The following is an 18,226-nucleotide window of genomic DNA, read 5'->3' as shown; positions in this document are numbered from 1 at the left end:
CAATTTTGTCATCTTAATGGTAGTTTATGTCAGCAGTAGAGAAACCTGGAGAGAGAGTGTCCACAAAATTATGAAAGGCATTTTCTACAGCTTGCTGAGAATTAGATATTTTTCCTTGCAAGAAGTAGTCCAGGCCGGGCATGGTGACTCATGCTGTAATCCTAGCACTCTGGGAGGCCGAGGAGGGCAGATTGCTCGAGGTCAGGAGTTTGAAACCAGCCTGAGCAAGAGTGAGACCCCGTCTCTACTATAAATAGGAAGAAATTAATTGGCCGACTAATATATATAGAAAAAGTTAGCTGGGCATGGTGGTGCATGCCTGTAGTCCCAGCTACTCGGGAGGCTGAGGCAGGAGGATTGCTTAAGCCCAGGAGTTTGAGGTTGCTGTGAGCTAGGCTGATGCCACAGCACTCACTCTAGCCTGGGCAACAAAGTGAGACTCTGTTTCAAGAAGAAAAAAAAAAAGAAGTGGTCCAAAGCCTCAATAAAATGGTAGTCAGTTGGTGCGAGGTCTGGTGAATACAGTGGATGACAGAGAGATTCCAAGTCCAGCTTCTGTAGTTTGAGCAGTGTTGTTTGTGTGACATGTGGTCGAGCATTCTCTTGCAAGAGGATTGGCCTGTCCCCATTGACCAATCTCGGCTGCTTAATCATAAGCATCCTCATCATTTCATCCAAGTGGCTGCAGGACACATATGCTGTAATTGACTGACGAAGTTTCCTGAAGCTGCAGTGGATAATACCAGCACTGGACCACCAAACAGACATCACTAGCTTTTTTTTTTTTTTTATGAATATTCGGTTTTAGATTGTGTTTCAGCACTTTATCTTTATCCAACTATTGTGCCAAATGCTTGCAATTGTTAAAAAGAATCCATTTTGCATCAGACGTAACGATATAGTATAGAAATGGTTTGCCTTTATGTTGAGACAGCAAAGAAAGGCAAGCTTCAAGAAAATTTCTCTTCTGATACTCATTTAATTCATGCAGAACCCGTCAGCCTCTTCATGCATAGGTTGAGATGGATTTCCTTCCACTACAGCTTTCAGCTCATCATTATCCACCTTGGTCTCAAGTTGCCCACGTGGCTCACTTTCAAGATTAAAATTACCACAATGGAACTTCTCAAACCATCAAAGTATTATGTGTTAATTAGCTACATCCTTCCCAAACACTCCATTGCTATTTTGAGCTATCTGCACTGCATTGGTTCCATGATGGAACTCATCTTGGAAAATAACATGAGGTTTTTACTTACCCATGGTTTCACAAAATTTGCTCTTAAAAAAAAAATCTGCAAGATAGTCACAAGCCAAAGCATGTATTTGAAAGACTGAGGATATACCTTCATAATAAAATTAAAACAAGAAGTATCAAAGTGAAATGTCAGAGATATCAACTGTCAAACTTAGTACTTAAGGAAATCGGACATTTCATACTTAATACAGCCCCGCGGTGTTTTTCAGTACAGAGAAAATTATGCATTTTCACTTCCTAGAGCAGGGGTCCCCAAACTTTTTGGCACCAAGGAATGGTTTCATGGAAGACAATTTTTCCACAGACTGGGGGAATAGGGGGATGGTTTGGGGAATGACTCCAGGCCATTACATTTATTCTGCAGTAAAATCTCTCTGCTGATGATAATCTGTATTTGCAGCAGCTCCCCATTAGATTTTCATAAGGAGCATGCAACCTAGATCCCTTGTATGTGCAGCTTACAGTAGGGTTCATGCTCCTATGAATCTAATGCAGCCACTGATCTGACAGGAGGTGGAGCTTATGTGGTGATGCCAGCAATGGAGAGCACTGTAAATACAAAGGCTGTAAATACAAATGAAGCTTCACTTGCTCACCTGCCGCTCACCTCCTGCAGTGTGGCCTGTACAGGTACCAGTCAACAGCCTGAGGGTTGGGGACCCCAGTCCTAGAGGGTACATACAACATTGTCATTGTATGTTTTATAGATTGGTTACCCAACTGTTGCGTCTGTACCCTATTTGATCATTAGGGGTACAAGTAGGTCTGGCTTTGTCTGGGGTGACTGATGGCATCTTCCCACTTGCTGAAAAGATCAAGGCCTTGTTGGCTGACCCATCTGCATGTGTGGCTGCTGCCCCCATAGCCACTACCACCTCTGCTGCTCCTGCTGCTGTCACAACACTGATGCAAAGGAAGAGTGGAGGAATTGGACGAGAATATAAGATTTCTTATCTTTGGATGACAAATATAAGATTATATTTGATTAAAATATAGGATTTTATCTAATCATCAAAAGGCAATCAACTCAGCCAGCTTCACTCGTGAAAAGAAAATAAAGATTTATCTCTGAGAGAGAAAGAGGAAGAAGGCAAGATGGCAAACTAGCAACATCCAGTCACCAGATCATCTCAAAAAGAAGAAAAAAATTTCAGATGAAAAAGCAGAGCCCAGGTGAAATACTGAGGGAAAGGTACCAGAACTTACCCTTACTGGAGATCCCATGGGAAGAAGTTGCAGAGCAGACTTCTCTTCAAGACGACTTCTCTCTTCAAGGAGGAGCAAGAGTTTGGCACAGACTGACCTCTGAGGGATTTGGAGTCCAGCAGAAAGAGTAGGTGGGAGTGTTTACTTTTCCTCCCCCAACATCTATGGCATCTACAGCTTCCAATCCGTCAGAAAGCCCCTTTACCCTGACAGATCCAGGCACTGCTGCCACTGGCAAACTGAGAGCATCCTGGGAACAGAATACTGGTTGGCAGGCCCGCATAGGGTCGCTTCCCTCTATCACAGACCCAAGCTGAGACAGTGAGTGCAATAGTGCTTGCACACATGTCAGGTGCCTCTACCCTACCAGGGAATTCACAGCCCCTCAGTCTCACTGTCACTGGATCCCACATGAACATTCCCAGCATCCATTCGGACTATGACAACCACAAAGGAACAGGGAGACAGAGGAGACCAGGAATATTTCTGGGCTGCCCCAAGGACTGGGAAGTGTTGTGAATGCTTTTTGGGACAGAAGAAGGTGGAATCCCTGCACTTGAGAGCCACTGGCTTGTGATCCAAAGTTGTCTTCACCCCTCCCAGTGAAGATGTGCGTGCAGAGAGGAATACACAGGGTAGGAGAGCGCCCCAGCCCAGAGCAGCAGCAGCAGCAGAGCCCGAGAAGCAATGTGGAGTCAGGAATTTCCCTCTTCCAACCACCCAATGTTGTGGACATAGCTGTCTCTGCTCTCAAGTATAAACTCTGGGCACAGGTGTGCTATGGGACAATGAGTTCCAGGCTTGCAGAGGGGGCACATCCCCAATAGTACTCTGCTCAGTATGCCCAGGTTCTCCACAGAGGGTGTGGCTCCTTTTCCTCCCCACACAGACAAGCCATGTTTCTGCAGCTGTCCCAACCTAGGAATGTCAGCCCCTAGGTCTCCACATTGCTGGATCCACAGCCAATGCTCCCCAGCACCCATTAAGACTACAGCAGCCTTGGGGAACTGGTGGGTCCCAGGGGAACTGTGGGTCTCCTGGAGCTTGGGCATTCAGGGTAGGCTGCTTCCAGCCAAGAGGAGAATACAGTACACTAGAGGGCCCCTTAGGACAAAGAGGACCAGGGTACCAGCTCCCCACCATTTGGGGCCTACTCTTTCTCTTCTTCCTCCCCTCCCCTGCCCACCACTGCTTTTTCCAGTTGCGAATGATGAGGGTTCCATAGGAGACGATTAGGCCAGGGCACTTGGGAGCAGCTGCCCGCGTCTGATAGAGTTCCTATGACACTCAGGCTTCCATGAAGCTTGGGGCTCACTCTTGTCCCTCTAAAAAGCTGCAGCAAATGCTTTTGTGTGCCCCAAGGACAAAAACTACCATCTCCACTGAGGGAGGGCAGGGCTAGCAGTGCTCTCCCCAAGCTCCTGTATCTTTTGGGAGGAGCCTACCCTTCCTGGAGGCAAGTCCCTGGCACAACTATTCCTCCCCCTCCAGAGCATTTCAGCCACAGCCCACAGCTAGTCTGGTAGCCCTACACATAGCCCTGAGCTGCCTCTACCACCTCTGCTGCAGTTGGGTCAGGGTGGGAGCTGGGAATTTGGGCTCTTCTGGGCCCCAAATGACAGAGACTGCTTTTACTGCCAAGAGAGAGAGGTGTGAGCAGCTTGTATGCCCAATAGCTGCCTACCTCTACTAATCTCTTCAAGAGGGACCCACTCCTCCTGTCTCAGGCCCACAGTGCATCCATACTTCTCCTGCCTAATCATTCTTCAAAGCAGGAGATTGTCGTGTCCCTCACTATCAACAGCCAGCACCTGAATTCAGGGAGGCTTAAGGGCAAGTTTGCCAGCCTGGCCTCGGTCTGGTCCCCTCAAGATTCAGTATGCCATCCAGGGACCTGGAAACTAGAGATTACCTAACCTAACCCACCATTGCTGGCACCTGAACACTCTTCCAGGAGTCTAAGGTCCAATCAACCTGAACTGCCAGCAACACCAAAGTGGATACCTACCTGCACAAGCTGAATGCAATGTACTTCTCCCTCTCTACACTGAGCAGCAGAGTTCCCAACAGAGGGGTACAGGTGAACCACAAAACTATCTGTTTTGCACTGATAGAAGAGGTTTCAGATGAGAAGCAATCAGCATAAGAACTCTGGCAATATGAAAAAACAGGCTGTTTTGACATCCCCCAAAGGATCACACTAGCTCTCCAGCAATGGACTCCAATCAAAAGGAAACTTTTGAAATGTCAGATATGGAATTCAAACTATGGATCACAAGTAAATTTCAATGGGATCCATGAGAAAGCTGAAAACCAACAAAGAGAAAAAAAAAAAAAATAACTCAGGACATGAATGAAAAATTCACTAAAGAGACAGATACTTAAGAAAAAATAACAGAACTTCTGAAAATAAGAGTCATTTGGGGAATTTCAAAATACAGTGGAAAGTTTTAACAACAGACTAGACCAAGCAGAAGAAAGAATTTCAGAGCTTGATTACAAGGCTGTCAAATTAAATCAGAAAGTCAACAATAAAGGAAAAAGAGTCAAGAGAAATGAACAAAGTCTCTGAGAATATGGGATTATGTAAAACATATAAATATAAGAATCATAGTCATCCCTGAGGGAAAAGAAAAAGTAAAAAGCATGTAAAAGCTATATGAGAGAATAATGAAGAAAACTCCCCTGGTCTTCCTAGAGATTTAGACATCCAGACATAAGGTCATCAGACTCCTAGAAGATGCATTTCAAACAGGACATCACCAAGACACATAATCATCAGTCTGGACAAAGTCAAAGTGAAGGAGAAAATCCTGCAAGCTGTAAGAAGACAGCACAAAGTAGCTTATAAAGGAAAACCCATCAGACTAACAGCAGACTTCTCACCAGAAACCACAGAAGCCAGAAGGGATTGGGGTCCCATCTTTATAATCTTCTTAAATAGAATAACAACTTAAATAGAATAGAAGCCAAGAATTCTGTATCCTGCAAAACTATGTTTCATAAATGGAAGAGAAATAAAGTCTTTCTCAGACAAGTAAACACTAAGGAATTTGGCACCACTAGACCTGACCTACAAGAAATGCTCAGAAGTGCTCTGAACACTGAAAAGAATGGTCAATACTCACCAGCGTAGAAATACTTGAAAGTAAAAACTTACAGCTCCTATAAAACGGTAACACAGGGAGACAACAAAGCAACTAGGTAATAATCAACATGATGACTAGAACAGTATCTCATTTATCAATATTAACATTAAATGTATACAGTCTAAATGTCCCATTTAAAAAGTATAGATTGACAGATGGATAAAAAAAAAACAACTGTAAATCAAAACTACAAAATGAGATACTGTCTCACACCTATAAGGAAGGCTGCTATCAAAAAAACAGAAAGTAAGTATTGGTGAGGATGCAGAGGAATTGCAACACTTGTACACTGTTGATAAGAATGAAGAGTGGGGAAGTTGGAGAAAGTTCTAGTGTATTGAGGTATCGGTGGGAGCAGCCAGGTGGCACAAGGAGCCGTTACAGGAACCGGATATTAAACCTGATCAAGATGACAACCTCCCAAAAGCACCAAGATTTCATGGCAGAGCCTATGGGAGAAAAGCGAGTGGGGAGCCTCACTGGGATTGGTGAAGTCCTGGGGAAGAAGCTGGAGGAAAGGGGCTTTGACAAGGCTTATGTGATCCTTGGCCAGTTTCTGGTGCTAAAGAAAGACGAAGACCTCTTCTGGGAATGGGTGAAGGACACATGTGGCACCAATGCCAAGCAGTCCCGGAACTGCTTTGGTTGCCTTCGAGAGTGGTGCAACGCTTTCTTGTCATGCTCTCTGGGAATCCCACAATCCCTACTCCCAGCATTGATTTTTCAGAATTTGCAGCTGAGTGTCCTCTACAAAGGAAAAGATTGCTTTTGTCATAGTCACCTCTGATGTACTCCAGGGTCTTTTGGGAGTTTTCTCCCCTCACTATTTCAACTTTTTTGGAATTCTTGCTCTTGCATGCATCTCCCTTCTCTTTCCCCTGCCAGTTCCATGTTAGCAGTTACCAGCTTTCCTGAGTGGATTCCTCTTGGTCCCTTCCCTCACCCACACCTTTAACCTCCAGTCTGTTTGGTGCCATTTGGCTCCTTTTCTTGGCAGAATAGTCACTGTCCCTGTAAAGTTTTTTAGATCAATAAAGTCAGTGGCCTTCAAAAAATAAAAAATAAAAATAAATAAAAATAAAAAAATAATGAAGAGTGGTGCAGCTGCTATGGAAAACAATAATGAAGCAATTCCATTTGTGGGTACATATTCAGAAGAATTGAAAGCAAAGTCTTGAAGAAATATATGTACACTCATTTTCACAGCAGCACTATTCACAATAGCCTAAAGGTGGAAACAACCCAAATGTCCATCAACAGATGAATGAATAAACAAAATGTGGTACACGTATACATGCTATAGCATATATCAGGATTTCCTTCTCTTTTAAGGCCAAATAATGTTCTTCTGCAGGTATGTGTTGGACAGAGGAATATTATTCAGCCTTAAAAAGGAAAGAAATTCTGATACACACTACAATACAACCTTGAGGACATTATGCTAACAGAAATATGCCAGTCACAAAAAGCATACTATTCCAATTATACGAGGTACCTGGAGTCATCAAGTTCATAGAGGCAGAAAATAGAATAGTGGATGCCAGGGGCATGGGGGAAGGAGAGAGGAATGGGTAATTGTGGTTTTAATGGATACAGAATCTCAGTTTGGGAATACAAACAAGTTCTGGAGATAGATGGTGCTGGTGGTTGCACAACAACGTGAATGGGCTTAATGCTACTGAATTGTATGCTTAAAAATGATTAAAATGACAAACTCGATGTTGTGTATATTTTACCACAAAAAAACTTTTAAAAAGGAGGTTCTCATTTTGTACATAATTATACAGCAGTTTTTATTCTATGTATCTTCCACTTCATTCTTTAAAAAATATCTAATACTTAAACGTTCTTTTACTTTAAAAAAGAGCTGAGAATTGTCTTGTATACTTACATTGGCCAAAGTTTTACTCTTTTTCTACACCATACATACCTATGTGATTTAAATAGTAAACTATGCTGTAGTTACTAAGAAGACAAATCAGGAGACTGAAGGAACAAAAGGTATCTTCACAAAATTTTTCTCATTTGAGAATGGAGTGAGAATAGAAAGACCAGGTCCAGGCTTAAGCACCTATATGGCTCATGTACTTTTCCTCATGTATATTTTCCAGAAAACTATGGCTAAAAAACACTTGTATTAAGTTAACTTGTTTACAGGAAACAGTGAAAGTTTTTTTGAATAACAACAAGTGTGGTTCTAGGTATATTTATTAAATGAATTTTTATTCTGTGTCATCTCCACTTTTTGTCATCGTGATATAATAATTATCTGCTCACATAGACTAATCTGTCAGGGATATTAGTCATAATAGTTCCAAAGAGTAGTAACTGCATGGAATATGATTATTTACAGACATATAGACATCTAGCACATAATATGTGCTAGATGGCACATATTATGTGTTAAAAAAAAACAACATTATTTTTGAGACCAAAAAGAAAAACTTTAAAAAAAGAGTTTCAATACAGCTTCCAGGTACAAGGCACTGTCAATGTGGAATTGGCACTGCCTTATCTAGCAAAACATGCAAGAAAAGGAAGAATAAATAACTAGTGTTTATGCCCTATGCCCATTTCTAATAAATCTTTAACAAAGTCTTTAACAGAATCATTTCACATTCTTCAAAGTACTTAACAAAGTTTGCTAATTTGGCTCACAGAAGAAAATCTGTAGGACCTTAGTGTGCCCATTTCCCAGCGAGATTAGGATTCTGCTAAAAACCACAAAGTGAGTTCCAGCAGGAGAAATTTTTTAAAAAATCTATGGCTTAGCTTTAAACATCTTGTGCTAATGAAACCCAGTAAGAAAAGAAATGTCATAGTTAAGTTGGACTTGTAACCTGAGAAGTATCACAAGCCAACAAAACAAAAAGGACAACATCCTTTTATATAAAAATTACTCCACAAATTTTGGTGATACATGAGCTCATGCAGGGGGGTAAAGAGGGTACTACTAAGTACGTTGTTAGTGCCAGGCACTTGTGAGGGGTTCAGTATGACACAGTCCCTGCCCTTGAATGCCATCCAGTAATCTTCAAAACAGTCTCATCGACTCCTTCCCTTCAAATGCTCCTTCAGCTTTTGCCAGGAGTCAACTAAAAGGTCCTTTCCTTGAAGAGACTTTATTATCACTCTAAAGCTCCCCAAGACTATGTAACACTTTTCTTTCTAGGTAACATTTTTTTTCTTTCTGTATAACACTTTTCACAATCTCTAATTACCTTTATTATTATGTGATTATGATTATTACTTATTATTTTCTCCCATGCACATTTAGAATGCAAGCTCCATAAGTGAGGAAATGTCTGTCTTCTTCATCACTGTATCCTCAATTTCCAGCACAGTATATGACACTGTAGGCACTCAAATACTGACTGAATACATGAAAACAGTAACTGTAAGCAGGATAAGCTTCCTGATAACCAACATTTTCTCAAGTTAGTTAGCCCCAAATTCCCAGATTAGGTTCCTTAGTTATGAAGGAGTATACTGGGTACTCACCTCTACCTGAGTAACATTGATGACTAGCACCACCACCATCAACACTGCAAGCAGACAGCAGAAAAGCCGTAGTTTGAAGAAACTGGTCCACATTTTCTGGCTGTGTCTTGATCACCCATGGCCGACACCATGCTATCTTCACTCCTCAAAACTCCATGTCTTTGTTTTTCTAAGCTGCAGATGAACTTTCAGTTTAATTTGCTTCTATCCTGATAGTAGCCTTAAGAGTTCTTTATGTGGAGGAGAAACTGCAATTGGTTGAAGAAGCACATTTTTCTTCAAAGAACTCCTTCAAAGAGGGAAAACGAGAGAAGAACATCACCAACTGCAATAGCCTAGGGTGGCATAAGAGGAAAAACACATTTCCTCTTCCTTAACCTTGTCTAAGCCCAAAGTCATGAGGAGAAAGCAAGGAACCAGAGCACAGTAATGTCTATTCCATTTCCAGACAATCTCCTCAAAGTGTCCTTTCCCAATGCCAGGCTTCTGTGTAAATACAGTAATAATTTCCCCTATTGTCTATTTAGGTTTTAACATTTAAGACAGCAAAGGAGAATGTCTTTAAACTCAAAAATTACACAACAAAAGTAACAAATTTCTACAGAGTTCTCAGTAGATAAAATCACTTCCCTTTCCTTATGGTTTAAGTTACATAACATTACTATATTAACTATATTTAAAAAAAAAAGGGAAAAAAACCTATATTTAAAGAATATTAGGAGGAAATTTTGTGTTTTTATGAAGAGCTTTGGGACATTGTGCAAACCATCCTGACACTCTAAAACACAAGGAATGCCACCCCTTTGTATGGCAGGAGACAGGAAATACCCTTTAAGTTCCCAGCTCTCCCACCACATATGTGGTCCTAGTGCTCCCTCATCAGAGTAACAAGGCATAGGAGGACACCTTCTCTGAAGATGTGAGGGGGGAAAGTTAAGCTGGACCCTCCAAATCTTTTATCACGCCTGCTAGAAGCAGAGGACTTCAGAGGCAGCCACTCCTAGCTCTTCTCTCATGTAACAAATTCAAAATGCTCTCTCCAGTTGCTATTTAGATATAGGTTAACAGAGAAGGTCCTAATATTTTGTCCCCAGACAGGCTTTCCCTGGAGGGTAGGGTACAGAGGTAAAGGTGGAAAAGGGTACGTAATCAAGGTACAGAATACCTCAGAATAGGTCAGCTGCGTCCACACTCCCCTCAGCTTTGTGTTGGACTTGTGAGCCCCCATTCTCTCTCCCCTCTGCTTAACCTGTCTGAACCGTTCCCATACCACAATGACCACACCAACCCTTCCCCAAAGCAGCTTCAGAAAGGAGAGATGCTGAGCTATCCCAACATGCTCTCCATCCTGAGAGCATCCCACAGCATTTATCATTTTCACTTCTCAGCTGATCCCTATTTGTATGTGTTTTTATCTTTCCAACTAGACTACTAATTATGACTATATTTTAAAAAAACAGAAACCATATACCAGAGAAAAAGCAACTTAATGATAAAGTATCAGACTTTTCTGATTCGCTCACAGTACTTAGTTCTTTACATGGTATATACCTTGATTCAACAATCCATTCAACAAATAATTATGGAGGCTTACTCTGTACTATAGAGTGTACTAACAGCCAGAAATTCCCCTTGAAAAGCTTATACTCGTATCAGAAAAGATGTCATCCCCTTCTGAAAAAGGAATAAATCCACCACTCCTAGCTATCTCCACAGGGATGCTAGGCACTAGTGAAAGACCGTACTTAACCATCTCATGTCCCCCAATACCACCTCTCTCCAATACCCAGATACTCACTCACCCCAAAGTGCCTGAAAATTCTGGAAAGGAAATGGCTGTAAAACAGACAATAACTATTTCACCAAGGCCCCAGCTGTTCTGCTATATAAACCCTTCTCAAAGAGATGGACATAAATATCGTGGATTTCTCTGATGGCTAGAAAGGGAGAAGACTTAAGATGGTATTCCACAGGAATTTAGCTGCACTATGGCAGGCATGGTCCGTGGGCTGTATGGATACCAGCCATGTAAAGGACGTCAGTGTGGCTCAGAGCCAGTTAGCAGCAGCACAGCAGCAGTCAGTGGTGCAGAAGGATAGCAGAGGCAGCAGACTCCAAAGCTAAAGTACAAGGTTATAGGCAGCAATGCAAGTAGCCCCTCACAGCCAGAGAATCCTACTGGCAATAATTATGGAGGGCCATGCCAGGAAAAGACCTGACTTTATAAGTAGAGCACTGATATTTGAGAGACTCATTTGTACACCTAAGTAGATGTTGTCTGAGACACACCAGATAAACCTCTCTTTGAAAAGATATATACTAAAATGTTAATAGGTGTCATTTCTGGGCAGTTTTGTTTTCTCTGTTATCTATATGTCCTAATTTTTCTCCAGGAAATAAAAATCACAGATATAAAAAATAATGCGAGGCCGGGCGCAGTGGCTCAAGCCTGTGTAATCCTAGCTCTCTGGGAGGCCGAGGCGGGCAGATTGCTCAAGGTCAGGAGTTCGAAACCAGCCTGAGCAAGAGCGAGACCCTGTCTCTACTATAAATAGAAAGAAATTAATTGGCCAACTTTGAAACAGCAACTCAAAGTACGAAAAAAAAAAAAAAATTGGCCAACTAATATATATAGAAAAAATGAGCCGGGCATGGTGGCACATGCCTGTAGTCCCAGCTACTTGGGAGGCTGAGGCAGAAGGATCGCTTGAGCCCAGGAGTTTGAGGTTGCTGTGAGCTAGGCTAATGCCACGGCACTCACTCTAGCCTAGGCAACAAAGCGAGACTCTGTCTCAAAAAAAAAATAATAATAATAATAATAATGCGGATTCCTAAAAGTAAAAATTAAAGATAAGACATAAAGAGAAACAAGGCATTAAATCACATTTGGGGAAATAATTCTGTTTAAAATGAAAGATTTCTAAATGAAAGGAGAAACCTGTAACAGATTTGTGGTTATTTTCCTATAAATATAAAATCTAGACATTATAACAAGAAAGCTATTTGCAAAAGGAGCAGGAAAATATCATTTGGTATCTCAAATAGCCTTAGAACCAAATGAGAACGATAGTGCTAGATGTGAATGACTCTAGAAAAAAGTTCCTCAGATCAACCAAAAAACATATATATAAATTCAATGAAATTTATCTTTTTTAGAAATTCCCCAGGAAAAGATGCTTATGAGAACTAAGCAAGTAGAGTTTACAGCTAAATTTCCTTCCAGCATGAAATCCTGAACTCAGGTAATTGTGACTACTGGCCCTTATTCTTTTCTTGCCACATTTGAGGCAAGCATTAATGTTTTTTCATTTTTATACCATTTCTGCTGCAACAGAAATATGTACATGATATAAAAGTTAAAGATACAGAAAATGAAGTAAAAAAATTAGAAATTAAAAGAACAATTTTATAGGCAGAGAGTTATACATACAAGTATAATATAGTGGAGTAACAGAATATGTCCCTTTTCTACTAATAAGAAACAATATCTGGCTATGTAAATACATTAACTCCAACCTGGTAAATCACTCTCGGACCTTAGCTGAAAGTCAAAACTTTATAAACAGCAATATAACTGGAAGAAATGTAAACCAAGCTGGGCACAGTGGCACATGCATGTGATCCCAGCTACTTGGGAGGCTGAGGCAGGAGGATGGCTTGAGCCCAGGAGTTTGAGGGTTGCTGTGAGCTAGGCTGATGCTCTAGCCTGGGCAACAGAGTGAGACTCTGTCTTAAAAAAAAAAAAAAAAAAGACACCATCTGAGGGATGGTCATGCTGGAAACTCAGACTTGTGGGGGGAGGGGGGAAAGGGCATTTATTGAAACCTTAAAATCTGTACCCCCATAATATGCCGAAATAAAAAAAAAAAATTTTCAATATAGAAAAAAAAAAGAGCCGGACACAGTGGCGCGCGCCTGTAGTCCCAGCTACTCGGGAGGCTGAGATGGGAGGATCGCTTGAGCCCAGGAGTTCTGGGCTGTAGTGCTATGCTGATCAGGTGTCCGCACTAAGTTCGGCATCAATATGGTGACCTCCCCGGGAGCGGGGGACCACCAGGTTGCCTAAGGAGGGGTGAACCGGCCCAGGTCGGAAACGGAGCAGGTCAAAACTCCTGTGCTGATCAGTAGTGGGATCGCGCCTGTGAATAGCCACTGCACTCCAGCCTGGGCAACATAGCAAGACCCCGTCTCTAAAAAAAAAAAAAAAAGAAGAAAAAGAAAAAAAAAAGAGTTCAAGACCATCCTGGGCAATATGGCAAGATCCCCATTAAAAAAAAAAATGTATATACATATATACAAAGATAAAAGCTCCAAATGTTATTTTTCTTAAAGACTATCATAATCATGTAGTTCAATGATCTAATAATCTTATTTTCCACTATGGAAACAAGAGGAAAACAAAAGGTATCTGTATAGATCTAAAAGTTATAATTCAAGGAATTTGAACAGCCTTGTTTTCTATTTGTTTGTGGAGTGTCAGACCACCATTTATTCATGATTTATTTTTATGTGCAAAGGACAAACAAAAAAGTTAAAGTCTGTCTCGCATGTGGAGCCCAGTATTTGTTGTAACTGTTCTGCCAAATCTTGATTAAGCATACCTCCAAGTCCAAGACATGTACTGGCCAATCTCATGTTGTTAACCCTGTGGTAATAACCCCAGAATGCCATTAGGTACCTGACTTCCTATTCCCATCTCACAGAGAATTACAAAGTGGTTGCTTACATCACTTGGAATTACAATTGTCAGTAACACAAATGAAACCTGAGTTCAGTACTAAATAAAGAAAATTAGACAGCAACCCCATCCTCTGGGAAGCTAATGTTCTCAGATAACCATTTCACAAAGACAATATATCAACCATACAGAAACTGTCCAATGTCTGGGACAGTCCCTGTCCTAAATACTCTGACCTATTATCCACATAAATGTAATTTTACTAGTCAGAGGAAGTGTCTGGAATTTAAATTCAGTATATATGTTCCCCTAAATAGTAGACATAAGTCCAGATTTACATGGAATATATCTAAACTTAAATGTTAATATTTCAAACTTTCCAAAGAGCAGCTGTATTTCATATAGTGCTAAGACCTTGAAACCTAACAGGGCAAGATCTATAGAAAGAAGAACTGGAGACCCATCCAAGACTATGGAAATGATGGATAAACAAAATAAGGTCAATCCTTGAACAAAGATGAAGCAGGGACAGTAGTCTGCAGGACCTGTTTCCACAGATTCCATTTCTCTTTCATGTCCCCCAGCCTCAAATGCTCAAAGTGCTGACTTAACCAAACCTTCCCTTTTCCTTCTTCCAAAGCAGGGCCCATGCATTCATGGAGATTACATGGCAGGTGAGGTAATCAAATCAGTTAAATAAGTCACATAGTACTAAGTGCTCTAATAAAAGAAAAAAAAAAAACAGGCACATTGATAGGTTGTGGTACTCAACCCTGCATGTGCATTAATGATCATTATGGAAGATTTTAAAAACACCAATGTCTGGGCCCCACCCAACCAATTAAATCAGAATCTGTGGCAATAGGCCCAAGAAACAGCTTTTTTAAAAAAGATCCCCAGATGATTATAATATACAGCCAAGTAGGAGAACCTCAAGTACAGGGTGGCCAAGGGATGTTATTTGCATCAGTTGGTAAAGGATAGCATTTCTGAAATGTTTGAATTGAAACTTACACTGTCCCCTCAGGACAATCCAATTCCAGGGAATGGTGAGAGCCAATCCCCCTTCAGTGATCTATTCCTTCGTTGCCTTTCTCTGTAACAAACTGCAGCAGAGAGCTTCTAACGGCCCCAGAGAGCTTCTGAGTATAACAGACATGGAAAAAAGACACTAAACAAAGTCAAAGAAAAGCAGAAGCCAAACACGATGGAGGAATGAATATATGCCACTGCTACCACTGCCTGAAATCCATTAATTACCAAGGTCTGGGAGTACTGCCATCTTCAAACACATCCTGACGTTCCAAATGATAATCCACCGCAGTGAGGAAGGGAGAGGCTCACGAGAGCAGTGCGATTCTTTATCTTTAGGAATGTGGCAACAATTCTCTCTTAGAGTAAATAATAAAAAGCAAGGAAAAATTTACAGACAATTTCACACAAATTTGGTATAAAAATTCTGCCTGAGAACCCCTTTTACCACCCCCCTAGAGGGCCCTCCATCAGGTAGAGATGGGCGACGGGCCAGGGTCTCCACATCACACCTTGTAAAGTCATACTCGTTTCTCCTCATACGACCTGAATCTGATGTTCCAAAACGGCAGCTCAAGAAGGCCAGCACAGTCCGACGTGTAACAGCACCGCCAGGCAAGAGGCAGCGGGTGCCGGGAGCAGAGACAGATGGGAGACAGGGGACGGGCGGGGAGGCGTCTCCAAGCGCACTGCGCCGGGTTGGGGGAGGTGCCAGGGAGAGTGGGGTCATCAGCTGCGGCCTGAAGTCCGGGCCCCGCCGCGCCCCAGCAGTAAGTCCCGGGAACTGAGGATGGAGATGCTCGTGCCCAGCCCCACCGGGGCCTGCCCCGGCTCGGGCTCCTCGGGTCCCAGGCTGTAGCAACCTGGGGCTCCAACTCTGTCCCCGCCTTCGACCAGAGCCTCCCCGGCCTGGCCCCAGCGCCCGGGGCCATGCCCCCGGCTGCACCTCCTCCGCGAGGGCTGGGGCGCGGGAGCGGGCGCGCGGAGAGCGGGGCTTCGCAGCCCGGGGGAGCGCGCGAGGAACCCGGCCGTGGGTCGCTGCCACCGCAAGGGCCCGGCGCGGCACCCGCACACAGCCCGCGTCCCGGCACTCACCTCCGGGTCTCGCCGCGCGCCTTTGGCGCTCTGGCGGCCGGACAGTCCTGACGCCCTGATCTGTCGCCGCTGCGACAGGCCACTCGCCCCCAGCTTCCCCGCGACGTCTCCTCACCGCCGACCCCGGCTACGATTGGTGGAGATCGGGGTGGGGGCGGGCCGAGGACTTTGACTGACAGCCGCGCGCGCAGTGTGCAGCCGGGTGCCTCGCTCGCGAAGTTAGTACCTCTGGCGCTCAGCGCCACCGGGCTCCTGGCGCGCGACTAGGCGCTGCACCTCCCGCCCTCCGGTCTGGAGTCTGGCCCCTCTCGACGTCAGAGTTACCCTGCGAGGGAACGCCTCAAGGCTTTTCTCGTGTCTGCCAAAGTGCACAACCGGAGTTGGCCCTACTTGAGCGGTCTTTCCTGTACAATGGTACAATTTATTGTTCCCTGAACCAAGAAATGCGATTTGCCAAGCACGCGCACGGAGATCCAGGTCCTTGACTCTTTCCTTGCTTTGCAATTTATCGACTTCTTCTATTCGCCTACAAAACCACCCGTTCCTTTTAGTCTTACTGTACTGATGTGGGTCTCCTGGCATGCCAGAATACCTCCTCCCCGCCCCAATTATGGGTTATTCAATTTTTATACATTCTTCTGTCTGGTAAAAAAGTGGGTAGCAGTTAGCTGAAACATGAACGCAAAACAGTCCTTAGAAAACAGCACTTGCTCAAAAAACTGGAAAATATCACTGGCTGTTCTGGGTTTCTCTGTGCGCTCGGAGCACAGTGGGGTTAACAGAATTAACCAGAGCAAAACACAGGCCCAAAAAGTAGACCTGCGCCCAGACTATTATCTCAAGACTGAAGAAGAAGAATTAATATAAATTACAGCTGACATTAATTATTTTTGTATTTCTTGACCACAATGGACTGTGTGTGCTCATTCAGATGGTTTCATGACAGGCCTGCATGCATGGGCAACCAGGTGCATGAATGGAATAAAGGGAATTTCTGCTATAAATCAGTCTGTTTTGGAGTAACCATTTCATGCTCCTCCTTTATGAGGAAATACAGCGTTCCAGGGCCTTTTGTCATCATAAAAGGTAGCTTCTATGCCTCTGTGCCTAATGAAGAAGAGCCTCATAGCTATTAGACTTCTTGTCTGATTAAGCTTTATCTCCCAGTAGGTGGACCTCCAGCTCCCTATCTTCACAGTTTGGTTAACAAGTGGCAAATACTTAGGCAGGACATGATGACTCCTAGGTCATGTTATCGGACCTCATTAACCGCATTCTCCCCCAAGCACTCATAACCCTGAGGCATTTGAATGATCTTACCTGTATTTTACAATCACAGCTACAAACAACAGCAGTCTGGACCAGAGGCCTATCCAACACTACCAGATTTTTAAAAGATTTCTCACTGCAAAGTCACCACACTCCCAACTCAGCATTATTCAGTGCAGAATACCATCATGCAAAGAATATGCACTTTGGATCTAGCCTGCCTGGGTCTAGACCACAGCTTTGCTTCTTACTAGCAGTGCCATCCCAGGCAAATTACTTAACTTTCCTCTCTGAGCTCAATTCCTCTATTGTAAATTAGAGGAAACACGACTTGCACTTAGGAATAAACGAGATGACAAATGAAAAGCACCTAGCCTGGTGTCCCAAATCTCTTCCTTTTGAATATCCTATTATCTCAGGTTATGACATAGTATAAAGAATTTCTAAATGTTCCATTTATGATAATCTCACCTGGAGAAAAGAAAGAAAGGAAGGGAGAGAGGAAGAAGAGGAGGGAATGGGGGGCGGAGCGGGGAGAGGAAGAAAAGAAAGGTTTATATGATGATATGAAACCAAAAGAACTGGTCACTTCTGACCTTTCTGCAAAAATGGTTTAGATGCTAGTGTTTATTAATGCTAAACTTTATTTCCCTAAACAAAACAAAGCATGGATCTCCAGGGTAGATAAGTAAAAGCAAATTAAACCTTTTTATGATGCAGCTAATTTGGAGGACATTCCCCAGCAAATCTGTCTCCATCTCTGATGGCAAAAGCTTGGGGCACAACCGTTTCTGAGCCTAAGTCAATTAATGATTCAGTTCCTTTGTTTCCTCCTTTTGAACAAGTGTCTGAAATCTGAGCCCCAAGGATGATCAACTTACTCAAAATTTAATGATTGCCATTACATTAAGTACCAACCACCCCATTCCAAATACACCATGGTCCGTTAGAGGATGCTGCCAAGGGTAGGAAACTAAAGGGGAAAGGTAATCTGTGCCAATACTGCAGTACTGCCTTGGTCTATGCCCTCAAATTAAT

The 18,226-nt window shown here is 42.9% G+C and overlaps 2 protein-coding genes and 1 pseudogene across 9 annotated transcripts in view; 2 read left to right on the top strand and 1 right to left on the bottom strand.

The window, feature by feature from the left end:
- NXPE3 (neurexophilin and PC-esterase domain family member 3) overlaps nt 1–16,064 on the bottom strand; it is a 44,743-nt gene extending 28,679 nt beyond the window's left edge. For 2 of the 8 annotated variants that reach the window (XM_012779660.3, XM_012779668.3), the window contains exons 1-2: nt 15,920–16,064; nt 9,115–9,403 (exon numbers count right to left, since the gene is read on the bottom strand). In XM_012779660.3, coding sequence (XP_012635114.1) covers nt 9,115–9,207 — 93 coding nt within the window. In that variant the 5' untranslated portion in view covers nt 9,208–9,403; nt 15,920–16,064. Of the gene's footprint in view, nt 1–1,854; nt 2,441–2,464; nt 6,332–9,114; nt 9,404–14,806; nt 14,935–15,052; nt 15,184–15,336; nt 15,773–15,919 lie in introns of those variants that run through there. The other 6 variants (XM_012779662.3, XM_076001250.1, XM_076001251.1 and 3 more) reach the window with 6 other exon arrangements.
- RPL24 (ribosomal protein L24) overlaps nt 1–18,226 on the top strand; it is a 371,901-nt gene that overhangs the window by 297,881 nt on the left and 55,794 nt on the right. The gene's annotated exons all lie outside the window — the stretch shown is intronic.
- On the top strand, nt 6,023–6,591 carry LOC109730929 (barrier-to-autointegration factor pseudogene; annotated as a pseudogene).

Source organism: Microcebus murinus, chromosome 1 (assembly GCF_040939455.1).
Source record: "Microcebus murinus isolate Inina chromosome 1, M.murinus_Inina_mat1.0, whole genome shotgun sequence".
In the NCBI taxonomy this organism is placed as follows: Eukaryota; Metazoa; Chordata; class Mammalia; order Primates; family Cheirogaleidae; genus Microcebus; species Microcebus murinus.
This window is presented reverse-complemented; position numbering and strand designations above follow the sequence as displayed.